Source organism: Drosophila mauritiana, chromosome 3L (genome assembly GCF_004382145.1).
Source record: "Drosophila mauritiana strain mau12 chromosome 3L, ASM438214v1, whole genome shotgun sequence".
Lineage (NCBI taxonomy): Eukaryota > Metazoa > Arthropoda > Insecta > Diptera > Drosophilidae > Drosophila > Drosophila mauritiana.
This window is the reverse complement of record NC_046669.1, coordinates 9587649-9613480: the sequence shown is the minus strand read 5'-3', so window position 1 is coordinate 9613480 and position 25832 is coordinate 9587649. Positions and strand designations below refer to the sequence as shown.

Below are 25832 nucleotides of genomic sequence, written 5' to 3'. Positions count from 1 at the left end.
CAGTTGAGCTTTAAATTTGCGGCTTTAGCTGTGTATTGAGGTGAATATTGATGGCCAACCGCCCACATGAAAAAGTAGTATATTTTAAATAAGCAAAATACGGAAATCAAAACTCCAATGTCGAAAACCACAAGGCAAAACGAACAACATATCATATCCGGTTTCGTTTCTGCCCATAAAAACAAGTCAAGCCTGAAATATTTCAATAATATTTTGTCTGTGTCTGTCATGCCAACTCGCTATTCCGAAAATTGTAATTGTAATCCTAGGAATTCAAAAAAAATTCATGACAGCATGTTTTTTTCATTTTCACAAAAATATCCATACATGTTGATATATACACATGGTTATTTAACAGTCACTTGTTTTTCGAATGACTGGGCAATTTTACACATTTATGCAAGTGTCTGTTATTGAAAACAGTTGTTTGAAAGCCAAATAGTGAACACGTTTAATTTTGTATCTAAAGCCAAAGTAGTTCTTCCATTTTTATAACCATAAGCAAAATAACAGATGTACCTTTGGTAGTTCAAAAATATAAATTAGAGGATAAACTCAGCCTCTGATGGCCTATTTGTTTAAACATGTCAGCAACAATGGTTTTATAGCTTAAACTATATATAATTAATATAAGCCATAGTTCAGACATTGTCACTAATTATCGATGTTACCTGCTGCCGTCCAAAATAATATGGTTTAATGACCTGGCTTAAATGTGGAGTAAACACCACTAACCAGAACTGGCCCGAGGTGCATACACTGCTCTGTTGGCTAAACAATTTGAAAATTTAAGTTAATTTCTACGCTCGTACGCAGTGGCTTAATTGACCGAACGTCGGTCGCACATTTGTGGGGACAGACAATTAGGTTTCGGACATGTTTTCGAATACAACAACGGGGCGACCACAGAAGCCAACATTGTATGACTATGGCCTAATAACAATCAGCAGGATGCTTGGTTATCTAGTTGGAAGGCTGGTTAACTGGCTGGCCGGTTGGCTGTTTGGATGGCAGCAACAACACTTTAGACCGGCCTACACGGACCCGGCTAATACAAACATGAAAGTTAATTATACCGAAAGTAGACTGACATGAATTTATATGGTCTAATAATATGCCTCTGGCTGGAAGGCAAAAGGCAACTTCTACGGCAACGGCATTCATCCCCTTTGCGGGCTTACGCTTCGCTTAATGGCAAACAATAATTAAAAGTGACAAGTAAATTAGTTTCAGCCGTCAACTGATTGCGATGAGAATGCCGGCGAAGTTGTTTCGCTAATTTTTTATTAGCCACAGCGATCTGGCGGAAACCGATAGGGCTTAGAAGAGTTTCCGGGTTTCGAGCGCGAGAAATTTGCACCTGCCCGTGCTGCAGGAGCTTTTGTTTTGGCCGCCAACGCTTTCAGCGATGTTTTATTCATGCGACTATTAACTGATTTTATCACGCTACAAATATGCACTACAGGGCGTATGCATAATAAATTCCAGACACCGTTTCCAGGCATTGTTACCGCTACCGCTTTTACCGCTTTTACTGCAACAGCAGCTGCTTTTCCTCGCAGGACGAATCTGTGCGCCGTTTTGCGGCAATCTTCGACGCATTTTTTATATGCCCACGCTGTTTTATGACCTTGTTTATCCTTGTCACATGGCCCAAAGTCTTTAAGCACCGACCACAACTTTGATGAACTCGTAAAAAGGAATAACGAATAAGTGGACATGAATTAGTGGCAAGGGTCGAATTATAGTTACCCAGTAATTGATGGTATCAATTGCCAGGGCATTCAAAAAACTCTAAGGATTGATTTTTTGCTATGGAAATAATTAGTTATTAAATATATAGATTCCATAAAATATTGATTTAGAAATAAGACAAGCAGTAGTTATATAAAATCCAGCGATTATTATTTGGAATAAAAAAAGAGCCCACCGGAAGTAGGCGAATTTGTGCTTCCGTCTGAAAAAAACAGGAGTCTGTTTGTGATGCCTCTTCATGAATGAGTGAATAAATTCCAAAATGGTTGTCAAAAAAGCGTCACAGAGAAATTAATGATGACTTTTATACGCGGGTAATTCATGGCATTTTCATAATACACCCACCCACACAGCCACACACATGGGATACCTTTAATTTGATTTCTAAAAAAAAGGAAAAATGTGAAAAATATTTATATATGTGAACGCACGAAGGAAGAGAATGCCAAAAAGGGACAGACACGAAAAACAGGGAAAATACCCAAATTATATAAACATATTTGTGCGTGTGTGTGCTTATTCTTGTGACTTGGCGACTTTTTAAAAAGCTTTTTTATGCTCGTTTGCATACACTCTGATTTTGATAGCATTCAAAGTCAGTTTAACAGTCGTCATGCGATTTATAACGCATAATAAGACAATCAGACGAACAAAAAAAAAAAGTAGAAATGCGCCCACGTGCAAAGAAAACCCGCAAATAAATACTATACATATAAATTTGTGGCTTCAGGTCCTCTAAGGCGATAAAGCAAATTGACAATTTCCCCGACCGACGACGACCGCTCTCGGATTTTTCCGGCCAGCTTGTCAGCTTCTTACGGCGGTCAGCAAAGTTGTCAAAGTATTTGCGGCACAAAAGTTTCCCTTTCGCTCTTATTTCAAAACTAAAAACCAAACTAAACACGAACCTGGAGCTCAGCAAATAAGGCTGGGATTCTATTGGATGTTTGTTGGACTGGGGCAAAGGTGAAGTCGGGAAATTGTAAAAGTTCTGTTTGGGCGTTAAAATCCTTTCTGAGAAATGCCATATTATTGTGGGGTTGTGATTTGCATATATTTTTCTTAGTTTTCCACTTGAAGATTCACTGAGACGTAAGAAAAACTGCATAGCCATATTATTGTAATTAAGATGAAAATTAAACAAAGTTTAGGGATCTAATCTCATTTAATTCAAACTACTTATGGAAATCAAGACAGCAAATAAATCGACCTTGATCTTAAAAGGATTTGCGGTTGTTCTACAATTTAATCGAAACCCAGGTCAATCAATAAATATAAAGCCACTTAGCCTGATTACTTTAACAACTTTTGTTTTTGCTAAAGGACTTCAAAAAGGATTGAAGCGGTACCCTATTTTTGTTTGTTACCTTACGGCGAGTGCAATCAATGCCAAATTGAAAATTCAATTTTCGTTAATCGGCTTAAGCTAACCTTATGGCGCACCTCTCCGGTATCATAATTTAACTTTTTTCCGCCGCCACGACCACATGAAAATATGTACGTAGGTACGTAGGAGTTCGTATGTGGCTCTGTCGAAACTTTTGGTTGCCATGACGAGGTTTTTGTGGTTGTCGTGTCGTTGGATGCAGCTGCAAAAATGTTCAGCCGGCTGTGCAGCAAACCAAACCAAACACCAGCATATTTTATTGAGTTTTCGCTTGTTTTCCCTGCCTTCAATCCACCCACAATCCCCCTCATGTCTGTGAAAAATATGGCCAAGTTTTTTTTTGCGGAACAGACTGAGGAACCACCAGCCGCTGTCAATTGAGTTTGGGGTGAGATGGGTAAAATATTAGTGCTGACTTTCATTTTGGGAAACTCCTTCTCTCACGATGATCCACAAAATTGTCTAACACATTTTTTTTAACTGAATGCCAAACAAAATTTTTCTATACTTATTTCAAAACTATTTATGTATGTAGCTATAGGTCTCACATAGATTGGATAGAAGGTTAATTAAAAAATGTATTTTTCTACAAACGAAATTCTCCGAATTCTTTTATGACCTTATCAACCTATTTTCCCATTCCTAGTCATTTTGAAATATTAATTAAAAAATGTTTATCTTCAATACACCTACCGAAAGCGACAATATAAAAGATACAAACAGTAAAGGAAAATTGCCACAAATTTCATTTCGCTTTGGTCCAAAAATGCAGACAACGAATTCAATTTAATATTGAAGAGCCTTGAAATTCGTCTGAAGAACTAAGATATTGAAGGTCTGAAGGTAGTCTGAACTTTTAATTAGTTCACTGGCTGAACAACAGACCGGAAATTAAGCCAGCGAACATGTGTGTGTCATGTTTTACCAGGCTCTCTCTCTCACTCTCACTCCACACACTTACATCCACTCACGGCTGGGCTAACCCAAACCCGAGCCCAACTCGAATACCGCCATCCAACCAAACAACCGGCCAGCCAGCCATCCAACGATGTCCTTTTCATGCAGGAAACGCTTTAATAAAGGACTGTATGGCCGGAGCGGCGGGTGCAAAAATGCCTAGCGCCAGGACCTCGAGTCCACGGCTCAAAAAGGCACCTCTCCTCATTTGGATGAGTGCATGTAGGGTGTGGTCGTGGTCCTGGCCATGTGCAGAGCCGCGTAAGTGCCACGCCCATGGAGATATGTGAACCGACCATTAATTAGCCTTTGTTTTAAAGCACAGCACTAAAATTGAAATGCATTTTTCACGTCACATTTCTGCCGCTGCTACAGCTACTGCTGTTTCCCCTCGAGGGGCCAAATGGATGGTTTATCCGCTGCGAAATGCATAAAAGCGTGCGGAGTGCATGCAAATGCAGTTGCATCCAGAATGCACTTGTAATTGCGGCAGCGAACAAGCAGGTAACCCGATTCACTCGACATCGCTATGCGGTGTAATGCGATGCGGGTATTTTTTCTTTCTTCATCACTGCAATTTGCAGGATTAAGTGAAAAACGTGAAAGCAACATGCAAAACACAATCAATCTTCACTTACTAAAAGTTCAACCTTTTTGGTTGAGAAAAAAACCAGTGGAAGCTATGTCCTTGGTTATTTAAATCTTTAATGTTACTAAAATTGTATATTTATTAAAAAAGGCGTTATTGGGTTCCTAAAAAATTGAACGACTAGAAATTCAAGAAATAAATTAAATTTCTTACTACTTAATTATTACTTTAAGTAAGCTGCTAGTGGACAAAAAAGTTTCTGCAGCATAGAGTTTTCTAAATGTTTTTTCAATTATCAACTAATTTGTGTAGCCCAAAGCAATCTTGCGGCAAAGAAAGTTTCACGAAGACAACTTGAACTTTATGTTTATTTAGAAACTACCCAGTTCACTCACAAATGCATTCAAGTCGGTTGAGTGAATGGAGTGCGGCTGTCACCTGAGTGCGATGCAACCGAAAACAACCTGCAATTCCCAGGTGCACCCACTATAAGAGCAATAACAACAATATGCATATTTCATGGCTGGCAACTGGGACAACTGGGAAAACGAAAAAGCAGGGGGAGAAAGGTAAATAAGGTGGAGAAAGTAGAAAAAGTAGAGTGAAATTGAGTGCAACAAAACGGCGGACGGAAGAAGCGTAATCGCAGTTTGAGCTGCACTCGAGCAACATTTTTTGGGTTCTTTCGGCCACGTCGTTGGTTTCGTTAGTTTCGCACTTGGCTGTCGGCCACATGGGGTTCCTGTTGCCCCAGGATCCTGCCGAATGTCCTGTACTGTGCCACACAGACGTGGATACACGAATATGTAAAGAGACGAGCGAGGTGTGGGCGTGCAGCCAGCAAATGCATTATCTACAAACTTGCAACGAGCATCGGAGCTTCGCGGAGGCGGTAGTAAAAACTTCACTGCGCAATATGCGGAGTATCAGCCAGTAGCTTTTTCCCGCCCACAAAATCCTGCACATGGCTTTCATTTCGCTTTTCACCCAGTCCCACCTATATTCGCACCTATATATTTTTTTTTGTTTTTGCACCACCCACCTGGATTCTAATTAGACTCACGCACGGCGTCTTTTGGGGACTTTTATCCTGCGGGTTAACTCGATTTCCGGTTGGATGCGCTTTTGTTTGTGTCGGTGACCGGAAATTAGTTTCGTATATTCATTGCCTCTTGTTCACGCCATTATTTGTGTGATAGGGGTTTTTCATTTGCTGCGAGATATCTTATTTGATTTGGTACGCCAGCTTTGAGTATTTACCCTCACAGTAGTTGGACTAGAAATGTGTTTACTCTAGTTGCAATCAATTTCATCACAGAGGGAAAATGATAGCTAAACGGGTTAACAAATCAATGCTTATCTCAGCAAATTGTGTTTAATACAGCAAGTCAAAGAATAACACATTTCCCCTCAAATGTTGTTAATAAATAGGATTAAATATAATTATGTGTATGCGCATTTAAATGAAAAGGAATTATGAACCGCAATTAGTTAGTTTCTTTCTGTGTGTCTGATGAAAACCCCACAAATCGAAGCCACTTTTGGCCAACTGAGATGTGACCAATGGCCGGAAAGATTGCTCATATTTCACTGGCCAGCAGTGCAGCCAGCACTCAGGGTAATGAAAATCACACAGAAGTCGAAAAGTTGAGGAACTCTGTTTGCATCTGGTTTCGCTTACATGCGTAGCCAAAAATATTTACCCAAAAAGTCAACATGCATTTTAATTTGAGTGTTGCTACTCAGGTTGCAACTGGAGGCAAGTCAAGACTCTTGATATTTTCTCATTTGAAAGTCGAGCACACAAAACCATCGAGAGTGTGTCAAAAATTTGCAGCATTGGCATTTCAAAATCTTCTCGAGTTGGAATAACTCGAGACTCTACACTCGAGCAATGGCAATTTGCGTCAAACCTCAAGAACACGACGAGGTCGGGAGATGAAAAGGAATCGGTACGGATTTCACATTAGCCCCATGACATCTCTCAATGCGGCACTCACACACAGCACAGGCAAACAACAATGTGGGAGGCCACGTAAATGGAGGACCGAGATTTGGTTTTGGCTTGTTAAAGTAGAAATAACAATTCCTAGAATTACAATAAAAGCGGCAACAGCAACAGGCTAAGTATAGGCATTACCCTTTGGACGGGTGTCCTTCGCCACGGTTGACTTGCTTCCACTTGAGGCACTTTAAGTCCCAGTCTCAGTCTCAGTCCCAGTTCAAGTTCGAGTTCGAGTTCCCTAGTTCCAGTTTCCATTCTCATTCCCCTCATCGGGGTTTTTGGTTTTAGGTCCTTTAAGACCCGTGTCGTGTGGCGTCCGTGTCCTTTCCCTGCCTCACACCACCTCTAATACAACGAGATTAAATGTCCTGTCGCAGCGGGCTTAGGCATTAAGCTCGGGTCGATTCGCCTCCTTGTGGCACTGCCTCCATTTTGGCGGAGATGTCGTTGCGGGAGTGCTGCTGTGTTTGTACACGATTTTGGTGGAAATTACTGCATGGTGATTGCTAACAGCACTGGGTTTAAAATTACGCTATAAAAGATATTGAATATTTGAGGAATATACTTTAAATACCAACAATATTTCCGTAATACAACAATAGTTCACCAATAACACTCTGCACAGCAAAATCTTAACCAACGGCACACCACCATTGCGCCAACAATACACCAAAAATAACTTAGCAATACTCCTACTATACTTTGCACCAACAATATATTAACAACACACCATCAATACCCCAATAGTTCGCAGTGTAATTTTATCTGTGCGATTCAAAGTAAACGATGCTTCTTGGTAGCTGTTCTATTGCTGCTTATTGTGGCAGCAAACTCGCTCACTTCCTTGCCAAAGCACTGCCCACAAACAACAATCGCGTCGAGTGTTGACGTCTGCACTTATTACCCCAACCCTTGGGCCAAAATAAAACCCTTACCGCCGTCAGTCTGCTTGGCTTTTGTGACCAGCTGTCAAGAGGGCTTACCCCACTCGTTTTCCATCTTTTATGTGTTTGTCTCTATATGCAATTCAATTTACTTTTGTGCCGTTCATATTTGCACTTGGAGAAAATACGATGCAGGTTATGGGAAAGTCTAATAACATTGAACAGGTTTTTAGCCCCTTATGGAAAAGTCTCATACCTTTTATAACTTAAATAGGATATTCCACACTTTATGCTAACAAAAATTCCCATCAAAATAATATAATAATAATACATCAACACTAATGACTTTTATATTTTTTGTTGAGTATTTTTCTCGGTGTGCCGGCTGTCAACAGATCCTAAGTCTCTTTAAATTCAGTTAAAGTCCCAGGAACGCCCGAGGTGCTAAGGTTACATAATTAAATTGCAGCCCGGCTCGGCAATTAATTAAATGCCTCATTTATTAACGCTTTGTTAGGCAATATTTTCACAAATGACTACAAAAACAAAAGAAAGAAGGTACGGAAAATTAAAGCAAAGACAACAACGCAGGACTGCCATAAAAGCCACCACTGCCAGAGAACCAAACAAAATACACAGACAGCGGCATATAAATTTACGCATTACGCATACGCCGCGTGGTGGTCGGGCACTGATTTATTTTTAACCTCAAAGCGTCATTCACAATAAAGATATTTTACGTTTATGACCCACAAAAATGGAAACTTTTACGTTGGCAGCGCCGAGCAGCGCGAGCATCGCATCGGCGACGCGGCAACATGGCGTATGCGCAACAATTTGCAAGGGGCGTTCACTTGTTGCGGTTGACCGGGCTTAAACTCTAGGGCCACACAGACAACACCCACCGCCGATCCCAATCGAAAAAGACCACCTGCCATCGCTCCAGTTGACACGCCCGCCCACCTAATCGGAGCCATTTCTGTGGGCCGTAATTTAATATGCGGTCGCAACTTTAATATTCTCGACACGTCGCCTTTTCGGGGTCTCTCCTGTTTATCCACCAGACACACACACACACATACACATTTTATAAAATAACAACAGAAGAGGCAAAAACAATTCTTTAAAGCCACTCACTTTGGCATTCGATTCATTTGATTTGGCCGCTCGGCTGGCTTATGCAAACAGGCGGCAGCCACTCGAGCAGCCAAAGCCTTTCAATGAACGCGTCAACAATTTACATTGCCATTGCCCTCTCGATTTGTATACACACACACACACATACAAACACACAATTCACACCACTCGCCATTCCATCTAAGGATCTGGGGGAGTCCTTTCCTTCGTGTATCCCCTATATATATGTACGTATGTAGCACAATGGAAGGCGGACAATGAAGGGAAATCGAAATTACACTCACTGAAAGGTTGTCACAATGCCCGATTGGGCCATAAAATAAATATAAAATTGATTTTAGTAGCTACAGCTTGGGTTGTGGTTTTAAATTTAACGATTTTATTGCAATGGTGGCTTGTATTTGGTTAACCAATGTGGCAAACTCGCATTGTTATTAGTTGTAACAAGCCAGAAATATTTGAAATTAATATACAAAATATTCATGTAAAAGTCTTTTCAAAATGTATGTTAGGGTGAAGAAAGGTTTTTTTTATAACCTTTAGTTGATTAATTTCTTTATAAAAGATAATTCATAAAAAATTCACATCTATTAAATTGGTTTCAAAAATGCTCCCCTGCTCAACTAACCCTCAAATTCATTTTATCCTAAACCAATGTGCAATTGCTGTGCGCCTTACTTCCTCTCGCTCGCTTACTTTGCGCCCCTTTTTTTTTTAGAGCTCCTCCCTGACGCAATCAATCAACGCGTCAAGGGTCTCCTGAAGAGCTTCCCCCGGCCCAGGGATCCACTGCCAGTGAAACTGTTGGAACCCGGCTCCAGATCCGGATCCCGTCCAGCAGCATTTGCTTTGTTCTCCTGCACCTTTCCCGCACACACAAACACACACACACACACAGTACACCGCACGGACAGTAAATGCAAAGCAAAGGTGTTCGGCCCTCTCGTTACGTAGCCGTCAAGTGGGCCACAGGACAATGGTTCACAGTTCACACTGCGATGAAGCCCATCGGGTTGCCGGTGGCTCGGGTCGAGTCGAAGGGCAAGGGTTTCTGGCACCGGCGACCTGCATAATATTACGACAAATGCTCAAAACTTTTTCAATAAGCAACAACTTTTGCTTCTGCACCATATACATCGTAATATGGTAAAGTACAGATGTGCCCAAAGCAATAGTGTTGATAATCAATACCTTTGTTGATAAATTAACTATTCAATTAAATTATTAGCACTTTGAACTACCCTGCAATGCCATCAAATATTAACCAAAGTATTATGTACATTCCTTTATTATCAGCTTGGAAAACATATATTATAATCATAGGACACCATAAATTTGTACCCATATTTTTTTTCTATATTAAAGAACGCAACAATTTGCATAGTTGGCCGTGGCGAACGGAACTGAGTTTTGAAAAATTCATAGTCCATTCGGATGTTGGTTTTCAAAGGCGGCCACATAAATAAATAATCTGTTAGCACACTGTCTGTATGAATATGATGAATCTAATTTGCACACCATTTAGGCCAGCATTCGTGCGCACTCTGAATACAACAAAAAAAATGGTATGTATATATACTTGCACCGGAAATGGCGGCACATCTGCAGGGGTGTCAATCAAAATGGCGCTGACTGCCATCGGATATACTATACTATATATAGACCCCTTCCCTACTGTCCGTCTGTCAGTTTGTATCTTTGTCACACTCGAACTGTCGGCAGTGCAACTAAAATGATTTGTCAACGCTGAGCTGTGAAAAGCCTTTTTCTTTGTTCAAAACGTCCACTGCTGGTTATCCTTTAAAAAAAAAAAATGTGAAAATGCGAAAAATTTTAGAAAATTGGTGTGCGAAATGAAAATTAAAAAGTTTCACCTAGTTAGGTATTTCGTTAATGTAACATGAAATGAGAAGTTTTAAAGTTGGAAATAAAAAGCTTACCAAATTCCGACAACTATTTGAAAAGGCTTTTTAAAGTTACAAATTGACTTTACCCTTTTACCTTTATCGTATTTTTTTAAAGCTACCTATCTGCCAGTTATTAAACTCATAAATCGATCTGCAACAGCAATTTCGAGCTGCGCTGAAACAATGCCACATATTTATGCATGCCAACGCTGGCAATTAAGGGTATTTACCGGAATCTTATTTGCCTTAATTGTGGGAAAAGCGGAGCTTTAATCCACCGATGGGCTGTGATTTCGTTCGTCATCTGGCTGGTAATTGCAATTGATGGGCCATGGAATGGCCCTGGATGCGAATGACACTGGCTGCCATTTGCTGGCGATGGCGATGACGATGGCATTATTAAATTGAAGATGTTGATCATTTATAAGGCAGCACGTTTGCATATTTTATAATAAATGAAACGTGTGACAGCATGCTTAACTTTCGCAGCCAAGGAGCTGGGTCCTCCTGTCCCCCACGTCCACCCGCTTTCCCCTTTTTCCCCTTTTCGCATGTGGAAGCCCCCTGTACATGGCAATGCATTTTCCTGGCCCACAGACACTCCCACCCATACAAGCGCATTATTTAAATGGAACATTGCAACAGGCACAGGCCATATAACCTTCGTATTCCGACTCAACTGGCGTGTGTCTGCATCGGTCTATATAATCGAGCGATGTGCTCGGCTGTCTCGCATTTCTGGGGGTCAACATCACCGTTGACGTTGTTATTGTTTCGGGTATTCCCTGAATCCCAGAAGACTGGTGATGTTTGGTCTCTTAATGATTTTAACGAAAAAGAGCCCCGGGGCAGAGCAGGGAAATTGTTTGTTTACCTTGGATCTTGGAGGAAGCTATTACATTTTAAATTTATTGCTATTCAAAGTGGTTAGCTTTTTCTACAGTTAGATTTAAGGTAAATTAATATATATTGTTTATACAGACAACACAGATAACATTTTCCTGTACTCAAGGATAATATAGATTCTTGAAATAATTTACATATAATCCAGAACCTGGAAATGGATACCCACATGCTGCGGGATTAGGGTAATCTAGACCACACATTTCCGCACCGAGACGAGAAGTGTCGGACATGACTGGATTGTAGTTTCACACACCCACGCACTCGACTCCATTTTCCCCAACCCAACATCCGCTTTTCCCCCCATTTCCTTTGATTAGGGTGCAGTGTCAAGTGAAGAGCGTTGGCGACCTGCAGATAGATACTCGGTCAATTTAGTCCGCGTTGCACATGGTCATTGGTTATGATACGACAGGGATACTATGTCATGGCAGAGGCGAACTCCACCAGACACTTTCCACACCCCTTTTCCCCACTCAGCGGCAGGAAGATGAATGAAGTCATAAAAGGCATTGGCCTGTGTTAAAGGATACAATCCGCAGACGCACATACCGAAAACAAATAAAAAAAAGGACTTTGAGTCGTAGCCGTATAATCAGAGCGAGTAGATCAAAGCGAATGCCGGCGGGCCGAGACCGAAACATCTGTCCACCAAAAGCAGGACACAAAAAAAAAGCACACAAAATCAGGCGACATCCATAACGATGTAAACGATGATAACGATAATGCCCATGATGACGGGCAGCCGTAATTAGGCCATAGCCTGTCGGCCAACTTGGTTTAAGCCAAGACCCAGACGAGCCTGCTACTAGCGAAACTTTAAAGCCAAGTTGATGATTCCACAAAAAAAGTAACGTGGGGTGATGTACGCAAAAAAAAAATCAGATGATTAAGAAACTCTTCTAATATGTGGGATAGTACTTTTGAATGAATAATACTTTTTTTTAATATTTTGGATATTAATTATAATTTTTCGTTACGCATAATAAATCTAGATAAATTAATATTAATAAAATTAATATCTTCTAAAAAGAACTAAGTATTTTTCTCGAGTGTGAGCGTTGGGTAAAGTTTTAATCAGGCAATGAGATCCAGCGGACAGTGCTGTCTGTTAGCCAGGTTAAGACCCGAGGCCTTGGCGCCGTGACGAACTTTTTTAATGAGCAACGTTTTGCGGCTAATAAACATTTGCGTGCTGGCCGTTAGCAGTTGATGTTGCCATGACGCCATGTTTTTAATTGGCAGCCCAAGTCTGGTCATTTGCGTCCCTGGGGTACCGATGCTACACCATCCAAAAGGCAATTGAATATTTTATTAAATTGCCACGGACACAAACACACTCCTACACACACACACACACACAAGTGCCTATAGCAACGACAATGGCCACATTATATTGTGACAACAATTCATTATAAAATGGCGCCAAGGACAACGAAGGGCCATTGCCGAAAAAAGTTATGAAAAGCATTGCGACCCATTTGACATGACGCATACGCCACGTTGGTCGCCAAACAAAAACAAAGTTTTTCGCCTGGCTTTTTACTTATTTACGTTAATATCTGCTTATATATATTACATACTCTTATTATGAAAGGTATTATTGGATTAACACGCCTCTAGTCTAGCATTTTGACACATTGCATTTGAAATTTCTTGGGAATTAACTCCTGTGCCATTAAAAAACCATTTATATTAATTGAAAATTAAATATGTATGCACACCAATGATTTAATATTTACTTTTTTAAAACAATGTGCTTGATGCATTTCTTTAACAACCATATGAATTGATTGGTTTTTTGTTTTAAATATTAAATGATTTGCTTTTGTGTAATTAAGCCTCTCTTTAAAGAAAAAACGATTGTATATTTAAGAGAAGAGCCTGTTTTTGCTTATACCCATTGCCATTTTTTATAAATAAACAAATTTCGATCATAATGATTTCGTTTTTATAGAACATCAGCAGCCAGAACTTTCCCAACTTTTTTTTTTTGCTGAACCTGGTGACTGAAACAAGTTTTCGACATTCAAATTTACTTGACGAAGTTTTAGGGTTTTTCCGTCTGCTTTTTCCTTTTTTTTTGGGGCGCGCCGTGGTAAGTAGAACTTTGTTGCGCCCTTTTATTTTATTTTGATTTTGCCGCCATGGCCGTTGTTTCTGTTGCTGTTATGATTATTATTGTTACTGTTAGCAGACAGCAAATCAACAAAATTATGATAAACAGCTGCAGGTATAAGGCCGTTAAACGAAAACGACCCAAAAACGAAGGTCCTGAAAGCGAAGCAACAGGAAAGCAGCCAAAAGGACGAGGTCGGAAAAAAAGAATGACAGCACGGTTGGCCGCCTGTCCTTTCTGAAGATCCCGGGTCTTTAGTTAACTTTTTTTTTTGTTTGGACCCTTAACTTCCGCGCAACACTCTCTCTCTTTTGGCCTGTCTGTGTTTTTGGCATTAAGGGACTTTTCGGGCTCATCTCCATCGAATACAATATAATCATTTCGTTTTTTCGTTATTATTTTTTTGGGCACCGGAATGCCAGCGAAATAAGATGGGAATATAAAGAATAAAATCAACTGAAATATTTGCACATGCTAACGGTGGCGCGTTAAAGCTTTTGATCTTTTCGTTTCGCTCCTCACTTGCTGACTGCGTTAATAACGCTGCCATGTGAGGATGAGAAGCAGCAGCAGCTACAGGAGCAGCCCACCATCGATGTGGGTGGAGCACTGCGGCGGAGTGCTGCCGGCTCCAAGGTGACAGCTATTCGCCAGACCAACCAACTGGCAACGGTAGCGCCTTTACAGATTTTCCATATTGCCAGGCAAATCGGGATGGCGCCCTTCTCGAATCTCTCCACCATCATTTTCCGCCCATCGAAATCCCAGTGGCACATCAAATTTTCCAACGCTCCAGTTGAGCATTTTCGCATAGGGCGAACGAATTTCAGGTGGCAGCCTCGCAAATATTTGCATATTTGATATTTATGTACCAACAACTTTATACATCATGTAGAGTTTCCATATCGATTTTGCCGCCATGCCACCGATGCCACATTTTTAGTTATATTTCGCTGGAGCACAGCGAGAAAACTGAACAGCGCTCTTGTATTTTATATATATATTTTTAAAGTGCTATACAAGGACATTTGTTGCATTAACAGCTGAAGATTTCATGGGGAACTAGCTCTTAAAAAATAATTCTCTGTTATAATTGTAATTGCTCAAAATTGTAGCACTCAATTTACAAAATTCCGAAATGTTTTCTATGGAAGAGAGTTGTCACTTTGAGTTGCAAGAACCGCCAGTTGCCTCTAGTACATACATATATGTTTTTTTTAGTGCTCCCACACACTTGTTGGCCATGTTTGCCCTACACTCGAAGCGAAAACAAAGGCGGGGGCGTTGGGTGGAGTAAGTGGTGCAAAGTATCCGCTGTCACCATGTTTGCAGAAACCATGACTGCAGAAACCAAAAAAGCGAGCATACGCAGTGTGCACAGCATTGTGGGTGGTTTTGTTTCTATTTATAACCAAAAGTTGCAGATGGCCAGCGCTAATGAAACCATTTTCTAATCGAATTGTGGAAAACAATATACATATACATATATATATATATTTTTGCTGGGGCGAAGAGACTGCGCTAAGAACTTGTCGTCGCAGAAATAAATTTTCAAAGCCCTTGGGCAAGTGTCAATTGTAGAATTGTGCAAAAACAATTTATTACTGCTCCACGGTTTACACAAGTCAGCATGTTGCACAGCCAGGGATAAAGAATAAATAAAAGTATATTCTATTTATTTGCCATTAGAATGTCATGATAAATGGTCCTGCTCGAATTGTGTAAACAGACATTTACCTCAACTTTTGCCGCAGCTGCAGCACATTGCCTGTTGTGTCTGAAGTAAATACGTTTTGGCCAACTCAGAAATATTGATTCAACCACAAGCCATTGTCATCTCATCTATCTCTTTAAGTCTAAGGCCAATTGACATTTTGAATGTGCTTCAAGCCCAATTCGGATCATTTATAATTGTAAGCCGAGGGGATTTGGTATATTTCCATGAGGCTTTAACTCAAATAAATCATATTTCTTAACCCTATTCTACCAAATTAGACTATTTATATTTTGTTACTCCTTTCATTTTTGTGTACTGTTCCTTTTTCCATAACATATTCTTTCGTACAATACAGTTGTTTAACAAAGGAAAGCATTCTTTCACTACACATCATGAATAATCCGATACAACCAATTCCATTTTTTGCGTGCACCCAAATGGAATCTCTAATTTTATTCTGTCAATCATTTTGGTTTTTTCCTTTTTTGAATGGCAGGGCACAGGGAATTTCAAGGACTTCAATTACAGAAATTTAAAAAGCCAATGCATGGAAGAATTCATTCTTTATATCTGAACTATTGTACAAAATAACAGCCGCGAGAAAATGTTATGCTAATAAATTTATTTATTAATAGACACAGTTACAATTTACAACTTTTCTGAAGAAATTTACTTTTTGCACATTGTTTCAAGGACTTTTTTTGTACCACTTGCTTAACATTTATCGAAATAAGAGGAATGATAGAAAATTAATAAAGTCAACAGCCATTAAGCTTTGTTTTTGGTGCAATTCAAATTAAGTTTCACCTGGCCCACACTTTTAATGCAAGATATAAATAAAAAGAAAAGATTAAAAATGGCACCAGTGTCATCGAGCTGGTTTCATAGACATTTCCAATTATTTCGAGAATCCCACTCACTCTGCAAACACACCTGGACCTCTTCGTTCCGAGAATTCTGAGGATGCACTTTCCCCCCGGATAACTTCGAATGGTTCTAAAACAGTAAATTTACACATGATTGCTGTTCGGATTTCATTTAAATTTCTATCCCAGCATTGTATTGCTGGCCTTTCACTGGATCAGCACGGAAGTAGTGCACTCCATACTGCACTACATGTGCTATATAGTATGTGTGTGCAGTGCAAAATGATTTATAAAAAAAAAATTGAAAATAAGTGAATGCAATGGAGCATCTTTTGCGCATGCAAATGTGCTGGGGATTCGAGAAGGGATTGGTCCTCAAAGAATTCTAAAAGGTACCCGTTCACCCACACTAATGCGCGCATAAAATATAGACTGCTAAAAAATAGGGGTTTCCAAGGCTAAAAATTAAATTTAAATAAAAGATTTTATAAATAATTTAAAATAAATTTTTAACCAATCTAAAACCCATTACATTTCCACAATTCACTTAATATTTTGTATAAATATCAATCTTTTCCAGTGCACACACACGCACTCCTTCGGAAATGTAAGCGTTGTACACATATTGAATCCATAAATAAATCCTTAAGCGAAAATTGTAAATGTCGGATTAAGTGTATCACAAGAACCCGCACACACACACACGCATAAGTGCGGCAGTGTGAGTGCTGTGTAGGTGTGTGCCAGCGCATAAATAAATATGGGAGGAGAGCGAAAAGAGAGTTGGCGAACACTAAAAACTAAATGTCGAAAACAGTTTACTCGCCACTCCACTCCACTCCACCCAGCACCCACTTCCGTTTCCGCTTTCTACAGCACCTGTCAAACGTGGTTAGATCGAAACAAAGTTAATTCCCTTCAGCAGATTTATGGCGAGCAAACAACACACACCGATAATAATAATTACTCGAAACATTGTAATCCTCTTAGCGACGAGATTTACACGTTAAAGCAGAGCGTTCATTTTTGCCATGATAATAGATTGTCATAGCATGTACTTTTTTGCTTTTTTTTCTTACTTACGAAACTTCGCCGAAAAAAAATGTGATTGCGAGGAAACCCAACCAGCTGGCAAATCGAAAACCGAAAGAACACCTTGCGTTCGACACGTGCACACGCTGCCAAGTCCCCAAGAAGACTGGAGCATTTTGTGGAGCCACTCAGCAGCGGAGTTCGGCGGCAGCACGAAGTTGGATTTAATGACAACCCAAGCCCAAAAGTGTTGTGGGTTGAGTTGGGTATGCCATGCTAGCCAGAAAACTGAACACCGAACTGAACTGAACTGAACCGACAAGACTGTTGCGCGCAGGGGAAATGGAATGGCAGATGTCTCCGTTGCGGCAAAGGGGAAAAAATTCCCCGGCATGTTCTAAAGCCCGAGCAACAGTTTGTTGGCGGCCATATCAGGGTCATTCTTCAACCAGTCGCGTATCAATGGCCAAAAATATTTACATACGCCGCCGTTGGACGCATCGAACTGAAAAGCAGCTCTTGCCACTTTGTCAATGTCAAATGTTCAGCTGGATGGTGGATGGCGGGTTTTGGCTGGTTTTCCTCTCTTCGCTTTTTTTTTCAGCTGCCTTTGTTTTTGTCATGGCCGGTGGGGCGAGTGGACCGAGTGAACTGAGGAAGGCAACTAGTGGTTCTCATATTGCCACAGTAACAAATTTGTTTACGCTTAATTGGTCTACGCTTACATCGGATCAGGAGCACACGGTCACCAGCAAAAGTTCCAGGTCCCAACCACCCACACTTTTTGATGTGGACAGCACAAAGTTGCGCATTGTTTGGAAATTGACTTGTCGCTGCCCCAAAAAGTATGCTACGCTTTTGTCACTGCAAAATCTGTGGAATTCCGAGTACAGTTGATATTGTGCAACTCGCATTTCGCAAACGGGAATTTATAAAATTATATGGATAATTTGATGCACACATTTTTGTTACAGTTTTGCTTAATGAAGTTTTGTAAATATAGTAAGGAAGTATTTGTTAAGCTTTGGTAAATACTTCAATTTAAAATAATAATGTGAAAAGCATGATCAATCAATATTTTCTTTTAAGTTGTGTTTTGTAATCAAGATCGTTTAAGACATCCATGAGTATTACTTGCCTAAAACACATCTGTTAGTTTTTTCTCTCATATCAAATCATATATAAATAGTAAGTTCATCTGTACCTAAAGTGTTTGATTTTATTTGCAATGGATAAGCTGATTAATGTTCTTGCCTTGAATATATGTCTAACGAGATGCCCCATCGATTGTCAGGCCCCATTGTTCAGTTGATATGATATATATTTGCATGATTTACTTGCGCCACTTCCATTAGGAATCCTGTCGAGACCGGGATCAGGTTGTAAGAATGGTCCACGGAGATTTGTGGAGCACATGCGAATGTCATATTCGGCCATGTTCATGGGTTTGAGTGCGTGTGTGTGTGTATGTCTGGGTTGTAAATCAGGATGGGAAAAGCAGACAATGGCCAAGGCCATTTGGCATTCACTAAACAGCACAAAGGTGAGCATCTCGACGGTGTCATAAAAAACAGTTTACACATGGGTTCTGGCCCATTTCGCAGGCAATTTTTATAAGGCCACTGACGGCAATTCATTGAGCGCAACATAAAATCCATATATGTGCGTATGTACGTACATATGTATGCGAAGCGAAGGTGAGGCAGCAGAAAGTCAATTAATCTAATTGCAGGAGGACACTTGTGCACACGAGGACATCCTACTCCTCCACCATCCATCCATCCAGTTGGCCAAAAGCAAAGGTCAAGCGAATCCAATTCGATGCAATTAAATTAAATCTCTAAATGTGAGCTAATGAGCACCACCACTTCAGCTGCGGTCAAAAGGATCCGGGGTTGTGGGGGTGCTAATTAAAAGCGCAGTCCGCCTGATTGATCAGCTGCTGCAGTTCCATCCATATGTGTATCCATACACCCAATCTATATGCCCCAATCGGTGGCTAATCAAGGGGATTTCATTATCACGGCTCACACTTCAAATCGAGACCAAATTATTTATAGCAAATGCTCAGTGTAATGGCAACCGGAAGGTAGCAACAGGAAATGAAGATGGCAGACGACAGCGCAACTCCTAACAAGCTCACACACACACACACGCACAAGCACGCACTAACACTAGCATACTCGACCCCCAGGACGATATTCCCCCTGTGTGTGTGTGCGAACGCGCTTCCCTTTCCGCTCCTGTATTGGTGTGTGCTTAAGGATTTCTCGCATCAAGGCGAACTGTTGCGTTTTTTATACCCTCACCAATAGATCCAGGACTTTTGATTCGTTTGCCAGGGCAGAAAGCTTTTACGCAGTCATCGCAGATTAAATAAAGTATATTTTATACACCTAGGAAATAGACAAATGAGAGTGATGAAAATCTCATAAAAATAAACTAGGCTTTAATACAAAGTTGTGAAATGAAGTGGCAGCTTTAAGACAAGCACTTTGTTCATTTTTGTGTTCCTTAAATATAAATTATAAGAAAACTTTATGATAGATCTGGAAAACTGTTAGTCAAGGCATATATTTCAAAATTAAGAGCTCATAAGAAACTACTTATTAACTTAAATTATTTATGTCATACGTCGTACAGTCTTGAATATAAAGAACTACAAAACTCTTCAAATAATATTAACAATGCAGAAAATTTAATATTACTTGACTCTTTCAAGTCAAAAGATAGCAATTGAACACCGCATTTTTGGGCAGATCAATCCCTTTGTAAGCTGCAGCTGCCCAGTAAACAAATATGCTCTTCCCAAGTGATGTCGACCAACCATTTTTAACCCAAAAAAAAGGGAAATACTTTTCAGGGTTTTGGGCCGACAGATTCGGTTCCAGTAGTTGGTCCTGCTGCAGTCAGTCCAGGTTTGTTGTTGGCCCATCCTCCCCGCCCATAGACAAACTCATTACGAAAAATGAGCGTCCTGCGGCGCTCAAACAAAGCAAGGACCAAACCTGTAAACGGCCCCCCGGCCAGCTAAAGTGTATGTGTGTGTGTGTGTGTGTGTGGTGTCCTGTGTGCCCTGCTTGTTGCTTGTTTATGCCAAAAATCATACACACCGCCCACATATCGATTTTGTTTGATGTTTAGGCTGGGCGCCGGGAATATACGGATATGCGAAGTGGATAGTCCTGGCTTTCAGGACCCTCGGGCATCCACAAAGCAGCAAAAACAAAGGCATACACACCTCATCATTATTTCCGTTTGTGTACTCGTTTCCGTGCCTACATTACGACGACGCGTCGCGTATTTTAAATATTTAAAGACCATAAATGCCGTAAACTTTTGGGCCGCCAACGCCAAATTTTAGAGGGTGCCGCCGGAAGTGGAATTCGTTGGTAGCAGAAATTTCATGCGAAACGGAATTAGTAGATAATGATACAGTAGGAATTTGAATTTTTGGTTTCCTGTTTATTTTTTTTTTTTTGGGAAATTAATGTTTACTGGAAAAATGCAAATCGCATCGTTTAAGAAGGCTGAGTATTGTTCAAGTATATATATATTAATATATATAAATTCAAGAGTATTTATGTACTTAAAATATAAAGAAAAAGCTTTTTAGTCAGTTTAGTCATATCTAAAACTGAATTATAAATATATAATAATATTTCCCAAAGCTTCAGATTGGAATATATTACTTTTTAATGGGTAAACCACTCAACTAAAAGTTATTTGTAATTAAATTACGACCAATAACTCTTCAAACGTGTTTAATAACCACTTTTCTGTCAGTTACCGACTTAAAGTCTGCACTCAGTTATGCCTGAAGTCTTTAAGCCATTCGTTTAATGACTTCGATAATTTGGCTAACAGACCTTACACCCTGTTTTTTCGAGGCATTTCGAAAGCTTTCGCTTTAAGCCAGTGTTTTGATACAGTTTTTTACGAGCTGTTTGCTCTTTTTTTATGCCGAAACAATTGAGTTTGTTTGCTTTGCAGAGGGTAAATCGGGTTCGATCGCTGTTGCGCTTGACCCGCTTATTGGGACTGTTGGCCAGGTCCTGATTGTTGGCCTTTGTGCTCCTGGGCAAATGGCATCCGCGGCCAGTTAATTAGCTGCCAGGGATCGTCCCTCCCGCGGGACTTCATCAGGCGACAGGCTCGGCGCAAAAGAACGGGGCAGATTCTTCAAATTACTTTTGAAAAAAAAGGGCGACAAAGGCAGGGAATAACCTTCAGTTCCCAGTTTTATCGTCAGCAGCTCACTTTTAGAAAAATATTATAATTTTATACTTGATTAAAATTCTTGTTTTTATACATTAAAAACATAAAAAATAAAAAGCTAATAACTTCAAATGGTGCTCTTAAGTACCAATTTATTTTTTATATTTATTACTTTATCTGTAAGAAGAATTTTCCCATATTTAGTGATAGTTTCCATTGGTAAATAAATAAATAAATAGTTGCTTGGCTACATGTTTAACTAAATCGAATAAACCGATGATGCATCCGAATTGTTTTTCGGTGCACTCATGCAGGACTGGCTTTGTGTCTGCTCACTTTTATTTCAAACGGCAATTGCATTGTGCCATTCCCAATCCGCTTATGGCCAATGTCACGCCCCCTGGACGACCACCTAGACCGCCCATACCGCCCACGGGAACAAACAATGCACTCAGCAGCAAACAAGAGCAACAGCAACCGTCCCTTTTGCCCTGGTAAGTGCTATGCGTATGATAAAAGCTTGTGTCATATTTTCATTTTTCACCCACTTTTCCCTCGCTGCATTTGCTGTGGCGGATTTGGCATCTGGGAAGGAGTTCTCCAGCCAGCCAGCCAGCCAGCATGGCTCGCTTAATGCCAAGCACTCGACGACGCTAACCCAACCGGTGCTTACTTATAAAAACCAAAGTACTTTCATTAGCTTACCGCCAACGGACCTTCTCGCCAGCAAGGTCGGCATCAGATCCAGTTTACTTCGCCCACCGTGGAGCACTGTGCGTCCACCAGCCGACTCCATCCTCCAACTCAGTTAGCTCAACATTCTGGTTGGGGTAAGGCTCCGGGAAAATCCGCAATGAAATGGGTCTAAAACGGGGAAACTTTCCCCTTGCGAAAAGCTCTCGAAATGGAAATTCGGCCTTGGCATAGGAATTGACGCAGCATTCACCTTGTGTGATGAACTCAAATATTATTTAAAACTAATTAGTTGCAACACACACGGCATTGACATTGATGTGCTTGTGGATGGTTTCTATTAAACTAATTACTTTGCTCTTTATTCATACATATATATATATTTTTTGTTTGCCTGTTCGTTGGAGTTTTTGTTATGCTTTATACAGTTTGCAATGTTTTGCATTTTTACAAATTTATATTCGCTGGTAAATATAAACAGAAAATTGCTCTGGGGATAGTTACCATATAACTAGATGATCGTTTCGATAATTCTTTGTTTTCCCGGGTTAGATCTTGTCTTTTTCCTAAACGCTACGAGTATTGGTTGTCCGCTTGAAGTTTAATACTTGGACAGAGCTTCTTCGCTTGTTTTGCTGGTTGATAAACTTTAAACTTAGTCGCTAAACACATTGTATGCCAAAACAATTGCGTTCGAGTTAACAATTCAAGTCAAAAGTGAACCGAGTGGGTACTTAGCTTAGGTATACACTTAATTCGTACTAAGGCATGTTATATATGTTGGGCTCGAAACAACAACATCAACTGTTGTGTAATTCATAATATCGCAAGTGTTTTATACAAAGTCATTTTAGTTCAAATAAATAAAGAGGCAGCAGAAGCTTAATTAATGCGAACAGTAACATTAAAGTAACGTAACGTAAACGTAAAGCCAACTGAACAGTATCCCGCCCTAGGTGATTGGGTTTCGGATTTGGGTTTGTGGATCACGCTGAGCTGCGAAATCCTCACTACTCGGCATCCAGCGAGAGGCAAGGCAGTCCGGCCAGCGCCGGATGTGTGGATTGCTGGGAGGAGCGATGTCGCTGCGGCATGGGCTGGCCATTCTCGCGGTACGTCTTCAGTTTCGTTTCCATCGCCTAGAAAGATACACAAAACGAGGGCGGATTAAGCAACAGTAAGTGAAATATATGAAAAATTTACTATAGAGTGACTTATTATTAATAAATAAATTAATGTATTTTTAAATTTTCAACGGTTTGCCCAGTGCAGAGTTTAGTCAGCAATGCAAATCATCGTGAGTACTCTAAAGTACCTTTCCTAAACTGGGCTTTTGAAACTAGCGTAGCATATAACGAACAAAAACAAAGAACATAAAATAAGGTACAAATAAGTTTTGTATTTATTAACCAATGCAATTAATAAATGCAAGCGGAGGGCAACTAAAATTAGCCTTATAGTTCCGAGCGCATTGTCAGAGCGGCAGGCTGGCGTCCGGCGAGTTTCGCATGCGCTCGGCGAATCGCCTGAAAATGTTTGAGCCCGCACCGAGGCTTCCGGCGGAGCTGCAATCGCTTACGGGCGTGGACTGGGCGCTACTCGTGGCCACTGAGCTGCTGCTGCCGCCAAAGGCGCGGCGAAAGAGACTTGACTCGCTGGCCGATGGCGGCGGCGGCTGCACACTTGCCGGGCGCTCGCAAATGCAGCGAAACTTTGCGCATTCGGGACATAGCAGTGCCTTGTCCCACTAAAAACATAGGGAAAAACACATAAGCTGATGGTGGGAGTGAAGGGTTCAAGGAACATATGTACATACGAGACAATGGATGAGGGAGGATGGCATGCTGGACTTATAGTTTGCGAAGGGACTTACGTTTAGTTTTCTTAACATGTCGGCCACAATGTTGAGCGCCGTTGTGCGGGAGCTGGGGTTCATGGAATTGCCATTGATTTGGTTCTCGGGATCTGCAAGAGGAAGCACACGTACACAGCATGTTAGTCGAGAGGTTAGTTGGTCAACTACTAGCTACAGACGCAAACACAAAACGTACAAAAATCGCCTACAAGAAATGTTGCAAACTCTTTCGTCACATTTGGGCTCTTAATTTTAATAATTTACAATACAATTACAAATTATGAGGAACTTAAGCGGGCTACATTTGTTTGGTAAACAAGTAAAAAAGAAACAAATGGAAAAACAATGCTAAATGCATGGCTTGAACGTTTGGCGATTCGACTTGGACAGTTTTAGCACGCGTCTGGTTTTCTTTAGGGAACTCAGTATCTTACTCTTAAGCGAATGCTGCTGGTTATATTCGTTTCTATTAACTAAACTGCCATTGAGGGCGCTGACGCTGACGCTGGTGGCTCTTGTGGCGACAGCATTGTCGTGTTTTACCAATTCGCCATTGGCCACAATACCATTTGGCAGCGAGGCGGACGAGTTCATCGAGCTGTTGACCGTATTTGTGTCGTTTGCCGTGGGAATGCTCGTTCCATTGACCACTGGGGTAAAGCGTGACTTGACGTTCAGCTCTTGCTTGAGATCTGCAATAGATTTGATGAATTAGTTTTGAGTTTGTACTGAACGTCTGGTCTTGAATCATCCACCTCTCGTCTCATCCATTAATCGCTGTAGTTTTTCCTGCAGCAAGCCCTTTTCATCCACTTCCAGCTCCAGGAGGGCGTTTTTCTCGTAGGCCTGATCCAGCATCTTCTCGAAATTCTCTATGCTTTCGTTAAGTATACGATGGGCACGCTCCAAATCGTCGTTTTTCTGCTCCAGCTGCCGCAGATACACCTTCATGGTGTCACGATCCTTCTTCACCGTTTCTAGCTGCTTCTCCATGTTTGACATATCGATGCCATGCGATTCCAACTTGAGCTGAGGATGGAATAGTTGTAAAGAATGATCTTGTGAGGAGCTCAAAGCCACATTTACGCAAACGGAGTTTAAGAATTAAGCTCAGTTTGTGTAAATCGGGCTTAGCTTATACCAACCTTTAGAGACTCGTTTTCCCGCTCAAACATTGTGAGTTTGGCTGTGAGATCTTTGATTATACTCTGCTTCTGATCCAGAGTTGCGTCCATTTCTATTTCCATTTCGCGGGACTGCTCCACGAACTCGTCGTACTCCTGTTTTACGTCTGTCCACCTTAAAATGAAAGGTAAAACTATGCTATATGGCTGATTTCATAGACTGTAACAGGGATTTGGGCACTTACTCTTTGTGGTACTGCTTAGATCGTTCCTTCCAATATCTGCACTCATCTTCCACACTATTAAACATCGGTGGCGACTCCATTTCTGCAAATTTTCCTTAGCTGCTGACTCCTTTTTGCGGTTTTTGTGTACTAATCGGTGGTCAAATTTGTTTTGAAATTTCGTTCGTTCGAAGTGATTTAACTTTTAATTTCTACACAATACTAGGTACTACGGTTGGTCTATTCCTGCATAGGTAATTAATCGTGTTTTTTAGCTGCTTTATTTTTAATTGCTGTGATTAAAATGCCAAAACACAGTTGTTGTTCAAATCGAAGTTTTGCTTTTTTGTTGTTTTGTGTGTTGGGGGTGGTGAATAGACTAGAAGTCGGTGGAGAAAAGTGAAAAATCAATTAGGAACAGGTGTTTGCCCTGATTTTTGTAGTTGCTGTTGCTGTTCGA

The 25832-nt window shown here is 40.7% G+C and overlaps 1 protein-coding gene across 2 annotated transcripts; it reads right to left on the bottom strand.

Moving 5' to 3' along the window:
- Positions 1-22749: 22749 nt before the first annotated feature.
- Positions 22750-25491, bottom strand: LOC117141870 (nuclear distribution protein nudE homolog). Of its 2 annotated transcripts, none has more exons than XM_033305556.1 (6): positions 25394-25491; positions 25170-25323; positions 24780-25053; positions 24459-24716; positions 24043-24134; positions 22750-23308 (listed from the first exon to the last, which is right to left on the bottom strand). In XM_033305556.1, the coding sequence occupies exons 1-6, from the start codon at positions 25471-25473 to the stop codon at positions 23180-23182; spliced, it is 987 nt and encodes a 328-aa protein (XP_033161447.1). In that variant the 5' UTR covers positions 25474-25491; the 3' UTR covers positions 22750-23179. The 2 variants fall into 2 exon arrangements, with proteins under 2 accessions (XP_033161447.1, XP_033161446.1); XM_033305555.1 differs by lacking the exon at positions 22750-23308 and adding an exon at positions 23549-23916.
- Between the last annotated feature and the right edge of the window lie 341 nt (positions 25492-25832).